Source organism: Trachymyrmex cornetzi, unplaced genomic scaffold (assembly GCF_001594075.2).
Source record: "Trachymyrmex cornetzi isolate Tcor2-1 unplaced genomic scaffold, Tcor1.1 scaffold509, whole genome shotgun sequence".
NCBI classification, from domain to species: domain Eukaryota; kingdom Metazoa; phylum Arthropoda; class Insecta; order Hymenoptera; family Formicidae; genus Trachymyrmex; species Trachymyrmex cornetzi.
In genome coordinates, this window is record NW_017299817.1 from 196,623 (window position 1) to 205,289 (window position 8,667).

At 32.7% G+C, this 8,667-nt stretch overlaps 2 protein-coding genes across 4 annotated transcripts; both read left to right on the plus strand.

Annotated features, from left to right (window-relative positions):
- Positions 1 to 382: 382 nt before the first annotated feature.
- On the plus strand, positions 383 to 4,940 carry LOC108765668 (mating-type protein A-alpha Z4). Of its 3 annotated transcripts, none has more exons than XM_018514491.1 (5): positions 383 to 1,231; positions 1,767 to 1,920; positions 2,576 to 2,781; positions 3,523 to 3,597; positions 3,682 to 4,940. In XM_018514491.1, exons 1-3 carry the CDS (start codon positions 674 to 676, stop codon positions 2,764 to 2,766), a joined length of 903 nt encoding a protein of 300 aa, XP_018369993.1. In that variant the 5' UTR covers positions 383 to 673; the 3' UTR covers positions 2,767 to 2,781; positions 3,523 to 3,597; positions 3,682 to 4,940. The 3 variants fall into 3 exon arrangements, with proteins under 3 accessions (XP_018369993.1, XP_018369991.1, XP_018369992.1); XM_018514489.1 differs by having other exon boundaries at positions 3,705 to 4,940; XM_018514490.1 differs by having other exon boundaries at positions 2,576 to 2,777; positions 3,520 to 3,597; positions 3,705 to 4,940.
- Positions 4,941 to 5,924: 984 nt separating this feature from the next.
- On the plus strand, positions 5,925 to 7,273 carry LOC108765673 (phospholipid phosphatase 6). Its single transcript, XM_018514496.1, has 4 exons — positions 5,925 to 6,138; positions 6,407 to 6,541; positions 6,627 to 6,726; positions 6,832 to 7,273. The coding sequence occupies exons 1-4, from the start codon at positions 6,130 to 6,132 to the stop codon at positions 7,215 to 7,217; spliced, it is 630 nt and encodes a 209-aa protein (XP_018369998.1). The 5' UTR covers positions 5,925 to 6,129; the 3' UTR covers positions 7,218 to 7,273.
- Positions 7,274 to 8,667: the final 1,394 nt, after the last annotated feature.

Here is an 8,667-nt window from a genome sequence, read left to right on the forward strand (position 1 = left end):
AAAAATTCAGCAACGAATATATTATTCGATAACTTGTTTTATTATGCATATATTATTTAACATTATCGATTTCAACATGCAGCACGTGGCTCGGAGTTTCCCCCTCGCAAACTTATTTTTTAAGAAAAAAATCTTACCACCTTCTTTTCCCCCTAATAATGTCTGACCTATTGTGCAAGTATTCTTAGCCGTCCTTCAACGTGCTCAAAACCCCGTGGCACATTATCACGTCCCGTTCACCATAAGCGTAATCTAATTACCGGCATGTGCGAAGTGTCCGCCAACGAGGCATAGCTAGACTTGCGCGTACGTGCTCGGTCCGCCTAAAGAAATCAATATCACAGCAATCCAGGTTCACGCTACGAACTGCTTTGCACGACGATACGCGCAACAGTTGCGTCGAGACAAGACACGAAGAGGTACGAGAATCGAATGCACCGTCACGTACCGACATCCGAGTTATTCGACCAACAAAAATAATCGGAAAGTGTGACCTCGGAGTTTTGGTTGATCAACTTCAACTTGCAATGAATTGGTTGACTCTCGATTGAAAACCTATTTCGAATGCCGCCCAACACATTTCGCGTTGCCATGGAAATCCGCGAAAACGACTACACTGGTCCCGGGCTAAAAATATTTAGGTAAACAACGTGGTACCATATACATTGTCAAGATGACAGAGAAACGACTGTCGTTGGGCATCAACGTAAGCATTTTGCTAATACTGACGATATTTGGCGTGCTTCTGTCTTTGCCTTTGCGATTGTTGTTCGACACGAATTACTCCGAGCAGAATCACGGAGATGAAAGTGGTGTCAGTGACCCGGGCGAGAAAGGAAAAGAATACGCGATACCGATAGATCATCGAAAATTAAAGCGCTGTCCGAATCTACAGTACGAGGATCGTTTGATGTCCGTCTTTATGAGCGATTACGACGGAAATTGCACGTACGTGCAGGACGACGAGAGCGACGATGACGAAGATGACGACGATGATGACAGCGACTCTGAAGAGGAAGAGGATAGTAGAGAGGATGAGGACGATGAGGAGGAGGAAACACACGGGTCCAAGAAGAGCATCGAAGAAATGAAAGAAAGCGCTGAAGAGATCTTGAAGTCGCGTCAAATGAAGTCCGTCACGGTGGCAGGCCACATACTCGTGACGATGTTGCTCGTATCAGTAATAGCTGCCCTCGTTGAAGTACTGCGAATACGCTTCGCCAGAGAAAAAGTATTGCGTCACATATTACAGAAGTCCTTAAGCGCTTGCGTTGGAACTTGGTATCCTTAAAGCGTAGGATATGTCTGTCGAGACGTACATCATTGAAAAATTTCACTTGAAGAATGTACATTTTTTTTTAGAATCTACCATTTGCTTCTTAAAAATAGTACAATATAATTTCCAAAAGTTCTCCTAATTATTCAAATACTTTTTCTAAATAAAATCGTAATTTTTATATTCTATAATTCGGAGATACTTTATTTCAACGCAAGCAATTAACTATACCTACTATCCTTGATTATTTGAGCACATTATGCACGATTTGCACTCAACTATATCATCAGATATAAGTTTAAACCCAGATTGAGCTAGATTCTTTGTTGTTTGCACCATTGGGAAATAAATTGCGATATTCGGCAGAGACCGACGGGATAAGCGCTTCGCTGTTTTCCTCGCGGAGCTATAAGTAAAAACCGTCTCTCGATGCTCGGATAGACACGCATTCGTGAAACTATTGCACCTTCTCTTTTCAAAAATGCATAAGGATTCGTCTAGGGCAGGCACGATTATTTCACGGAGAAGTTGCTCCTCCAACGTGGACATACCCGCCACAAGACGTCCCATTTCAAGAGAATTAATTAGAAGCCATAAGTCCTTTGACATACCAGGAGTGCATCATTCCGCACTGCGTCTGTTAGGTATGTGTGTAAAGTAATAAAGGAATCGTACAACCTTGGCCAAAAATATTAAGCACATTATTTAACATTTTAGTTAAAGAATTGATCTATAGCATTTACTGCGAAATATCCTTTTCTTTCAATAAGCCTTTAAATTTATGTATAATGTCGGTAATTAATAGGACATACAGATAAAAGAATTTCAAATTAATAAAAAAAGATAAGTACCTAATATTCTTGGCCAAGACTATAATCTCTAAGTACACAGATATTTATCATAATTAAGAAGATATCTAAAAAAAATATACGAGGTATACAGGAAGTTGATAAATTTCCATGAACACAATTATCTTGTAGGATCCTTAACGAAATTGAATGATTAGAGGTTTCAATTTTGGTACTTCCCATATGTTTGCCTTTGCAATACTCTATATTGTACTCCAAATATTTATCTATATCTTTAATAAAAAAAAAACAGTTAATCAAAAATATCGTAAAGAATAATAAATTTTATATATTTTGACTAAACAGAAAATAAATATTTTATAATGACGTCTTCGATGATTGAGATACTAGCAAGTATTGTTGGCACAATGCGGAGTATTACGATCAGTATAAGACCGTTTTAACCCGATTAGTGGCGGTAAGACGATAAAATTTAATTATCCATTCTCAGGAGCGCGGCCGCCCCCGCTTATCCGTCGCTCCTCATTTCCAACACCACAAGCGAAGAAAGCCGCTACTTCATCTCTTTGCGGTACACCGAGTAAGGGGCTGACGCGGCGCCAATCGGCTGAATCGGAAGAAGAAATCAGGACTGTTACTAACACTCTTCATCATCGCACCCGTCTAATTCGACGCCATTAAAGCGACGAGAAACAGGTGAAGATTATTAACCCTTTGAGATTCAAATTATTAGGTGTTAAACTTAATTCCTGCCGTTTTTCGTCTCCAAAATTGATTTGTTTCGAAGGAAAGATGAATGAATACCTTAATCAAAGTAATTTCTTCCATTTTCTACTTCATTACTAATTAATATATTTTATTAATAATACTTTGATTAAGGTATTTTCCTTCGAAACAAATCAATTTTGGAGGCGAAAAACGGCAGGAATTAAGTTTAACACCTAATATTTCTCGCAAATTAGTAAAAATCAAATATTTCGTCTTTTATTTAACCTAATCAGTAGATAGCGGATATAATATAAATTGAAGAATTTTTATTATTTATCACGGAAAGAATAATTGTACTGAAAAATTAAAAAATTTAGATTTGGTTAGATATAGATTTAAAAATAATTACGTTAGAAAAATTTTTAGATATAGGAAAACTCATTGCTGGAATGTCAAAATTTTAAATTTTTCAGTAAAATCGTTCTCTCCGTGTAGAGGAATTTATGGGGCTCTCAAAACTCTCTATAATTTACTGCTTATAATCATCCAATAATTCGAAAGACTACCACAAAGTACAATGCCGAATCCAACGATCATCGAACTGTAACTGAACTGATTAACCATATCTGGAAGCTTGATAAAATCTTGAATTTTCTTTTGAAGATAAACGATAGATTGTATGACATAACAAACCTTCTCAGGTCAAATCAATAAATCCTCTCTTTTCAGTATACATCAATTCATCAAATGCCTTGTATCTACATTGGTGACAAAATTAACAGGGTACATGTCTTCTACTATACGGTATGTTCTCTCACGCGATAATTCTTATACAATAAGATAAAGAGTTAACGTATCGACCACTTCAAAAGATATATATATATATAGATAAGTATGTCATTTGTCAACAGGTAACACACAACGCACAATGATCACATCCAATGATCTTTCTTACGCTTGCGCAACGTCGAAAAATTTAAGGAAAAGATCTTCCAACGCATCTCTTACGGCGGCTTCAATAGTGCTCCATTTCCGCGACACTTTTATATCACGCTGTTCATTAAGTTCTGCTTTCTAGCCAAGCAAACTTTGAAATATTTATGATTACACTGATTAATATACAGAATCAATTTTCAGGATCAAAAACTATCACATGAGCTACGGTGGAAAGCTGAATTACTACAGCACATACCTGGACTAACATATTTTAATAAAGTAATTTCTATTGTTTCCATATTCATCGTACAACGTGTTTTAAGGTCATTTAGTCAAACGAAAGTAACTACTAATTAATCTAACTTAACTTTTAATAAATTATTATCAATCTTCTTATCGCGCAATAATATTTGTTTCTAATGGACGTTTTAGAAATGTATGAGAAGCCAAATGTATATTCTTAAATTCAACTAAGGGTGCAGTAAACTTGATGCTATACAAATACTTCAAAGTATTTGATTAACCAAAAATTAATCTTTTAGAAAAAAGAATTTCACTAACCGATTAATAAAAAAATACTTTGAAGCATTTGTAACATCAAGTGTACTGTAGCCTAAATTAATGATATAGCAAAACTTTCATTTGAGATAAAACTAAGAAAAAATTATTTTTTTTAAACACTTCTCTGATGAGTGTGTGTGTATGTGTATGTGTGTGTGTGCGTGTAAACTTTTTTGAAGGCACTCGAATTAAATAGAATATAAGTATATATGCACTTCTCAAACTGACAGTACAACGACCAAACATCTTTATCTACGTGACTTTTATCGTTTTCTTTAGGGATGTACCGGATCGTAAAATTATCAGATACCGGATATCGAATATTTCTCCGGATATTCGGTCGGATATCTGGAACTTCCAAAAAAAGAGAAAAAATAGCGATAATAAATTTCTTTATCTTCCCATGAAAAGAAAAAGAGGAAAGAGAACTATGCAAGAAATTCAGCTGGCAAGAATAAAATTCTGCATGAATTTTATTATATTAATATAAAATTTCAGCCGGAGATATATGTGCGTGTGTGTGCGTACGTGCGTTCGTGTGCGCGTGCGCGCGCGTGTGTGTGTTATATCCAACTGGATAGTAAAAAAGTACCGAATAATACCGGATACCGGATATTTCCCGGATATCCGGTGTACCCCACTTTTCTTAACGTATTTATTATTTCTTTAATATGTGTATTATAATATATTATACTCCGAAAGAATTATAAAGATCATTTTTTGTCTACAAAAAGTCACACATAATAGTAAATTTGAAATACAAATATTGTAATTTTCTAAGAATGTACATAAGTTTAAAGAAATAATTCCGATGTATTTTCATAAAATGTAATTGTATTTCTGCTTCGACGAGTCTTCAATAAGCTTACACAACTTCAATAAACTGATCATTGTCTCTCTTCCATGTGATATGTACAATCGGTGTCACATCAAGTTGCATCAATTGTGCATATACACATTCATTGTAACTGAATGTTGTGTTGGCACAGTTAACCAGTTTTATTCATACTACAAATAACAAAAAATAATTTTATTAAATTCAATTAAATCTTTTGAAATTGTATAGTTCGGAATTCATTTTATATCGCCTTATACCATATTATATTCTTCGGATTCTTTGTTAATCTTAGGGAATTTATATTTTTCGCAAACCAAGCTTTTTAGACTTGTATTTTATATTATTTTTCAAATTTTAGCTAATATTATTTTTCTCGAACAAAATGTCACTGATTTAATATTAGAGATAAACAATCTTTTTAACTAAAATAATATAAGAATATTTTAAAATAATATAAAACTAAAAAATCTAAAATGTTTTTTTTTCTTCAGATAATTTAACAAAGTGGTGAGTAAGAAATAAAGGAATAAATTAGGCATTATTTCACAACGTTTGATTTTTCCAAAGAGGTATGAATTTTGTTATTTGTATTAATATTTAAAATAACTGATATATTCTTATTTATTTAATGTCGATTTAATCGTTAACTATTTCTAATTATTGGTAAAGTGGAAATTATCAGAAAACATGATTGAGGGCAAAAACAGAGTGTTTTATCAATGCGCGCCATCTGTCGAGCTGTTGATGTATTTATTCATATTATACTGAATGTGATGTGGTACTGTGATTCACCTTAGTGAGGTAAACATTTGGATAATGGATATCCATTGATCCATTCTGAGAAAAGACAAAAATGTGTTATATGAATCAGCTGTTTGCCGATATTTAACACAGTCTTCCTTTATTGCGGTTATTCGACACTGTAGATAATGTGATTTATCAGAGATAAATAATATTGATACATTTTATTACGTTAACAACCGTTATCCGTGAAAGACAACATGGAAAAGGTAGTTATCTCAGTCTTTCAAGTTTTTTTCGTAATTTATTATTTATATTCATTTGGTTATTTTGGTTATGACAGTCTCTACTGTATTAATATCATATATAGTTTATCACTTAAGTATATAATTATTCAAGTTATCAATTGTATTCGTTAGATGTGTGCAAGTGGACAATATATATACATCTAACCATATATATATTGTTTTCTTTTTTCTCTACAAATTTTACTTACGAAGAAAAATATAAATAATAATTATTTTTTATACTTTCAAGTCTGACAAGAGAGAAGTTCCAACTACATTGAGGAAAGCATTGGCAGTGGATGCCTATTTAACAGATGAGTTTGTCAAATTAGTGGAAAAGATTTTACCTTTAAAACAATTAAAAGTGCATAACAAATTACTGGAGGTATAAATAATTATTTATTTCTTTATTGATTACTGTTATAAGGTTCTTTAATAATATTAATTTATTTTTTTCTATCTGTCCATAGATATCATGTCATGGTATACCTTGGCTTGCAGTATCTCTGATTTCAATTTGGGTTTTCAATGTCAAATCCTTGTATCAAATGCAAACAAACCTTCTAATAGGTAAAATTCAAATAAAATTCTATTAAAATTGATTCACTTACAGTATGCTGATTGTGTTTCTCAAATTGATTGATTAGGATACATAAATTTAAAAAATCATTTCAGGATTGTTGCTCGATATCATTGTGGTTGCTGTGCTCAAGGCAGTCACGAGAAGGAGACGACCAACCACTAATGGTGATCCATTTTCTTTGGGTCCTGATAAATATTCCTTTCCATCAGGACATTCATCTCGTTCTGCATTTGTTGTATATTTCTTCTTCAATCTGTGGCCTATATCGTTGATATATTCACCACCTTTGCTAGCATGGTCCTTTTCTGTATGCATGTCCAGACTACTGATGAGAAGACACTACATGTTAGATGTGTTTGGTGGTGTACTTCTAGGTATCTTTGAGGGTCTACTTATAGGTTATTTTTATTTAGAACAGGAGACATGTGTGTATTTAATTTCATGGATTACGGACGACAAAATACCTGGGTCTGAATAGTACTCAGATTATCGTGATAAAGAAAATATATTGGATTGTTTACACATGTAATTTTTATAATCAGCTATATTTTTCATTAATATTAAGATAATGTCAATTAGAAAAATCTGAAATTTTAGAGTGTCCATAATATACAATTGCAAATTACAAATTTATTTTGTCAGATATTTTCCAAGAATATTATTAAAGTACTCATATATCACATGTGTTTCTTTCTTTATTGATAACTTATCGTTGATATTAATAAGCACAATAGTTCACAACAAACACTAATGTTACCGTTACAGTCATAAAAAAATGTGTCATTACCAAATCATTATCATAACAGTAATTATAAGGAAAATGGCATTACAAGGGAAGTAACTTGTTACTTTCATTCCCTGCAATTAAATTACAATGGAATTTGATCCTCTCTCGCTTAATCAATTAAAAAAGTGCGTTTCTCGACCGCTTTCACTCTGAGCGAAATGGAATCTCACATCCACCATTTCAATAGACTTAGAGAGCTAAAATTTAAGGACGAAACGTATCTTTAGGCCTGTTCATTTTCCACACCAAGTTCTAAACTTGTGTACACTGATGCAGTAAGTTAGAGTGAGATAGGTATAGTTTGTTCCACTCTAACATATTGCACTAGTACAGAACTAATTCAGAATTCTTCGAAAAAGAACAAACGGTTTGTCTCGCAGAAAAGCCTGAACTCTGGAGCAATCTGAATAAATCTGAAAAAGCGTACAGTGAAAGCAATCATGGCAGCCTTTTTCCTGTAATTGCAAAATTCCTTCACGTATTAACATCAACTGAAAAAGTAGCCAACTATATGTATAACAACACTTTTCCAGTCTATTGATACACCGCTGTTTCATTCATGTCCGTAACAGAATCAGCGATCAGTGTTTGGAATAGTGGAGTACTCCACACATGTGAATTTGGCATGTATTAAATGCTCATACATTATGTATGGGCATTTAATGTCCAGTTGTTAAATTGCTTCTAGTTATACTTGGATTATTTTTACGAGCGATTGTTTTTAGTTTTAATACAATTAAAAAATCTACTTTTGCGCGTGTAACAATGCTTTAAAATCGTTTGAACAGTGTTGCCATAATTTTTTAAAGCTATTTAGAAGATATCGAAAAGATTATAAATGAATTAATAAATGAAAATAATATTTGAAGAGTTACATTCACAATAAATAAATAATTGAAGAAAAACGAAATTATATCTATTTTTTACTTTTATTTATTTATACATTATAATATTTTTTCATGTTATAGACAATCAGGATTGGACATATTTCAAATATATATATCTAATTGTATTTGAAATACAATTGTATTTTTATATGTCAGTGGAGCACGTAAAAATACATTTTGTATTTTAAATACTTTAATGATGTATTTTACTCAGCTCTGTAGACAATAAAAATAATGTAGCATATATGTGTAAA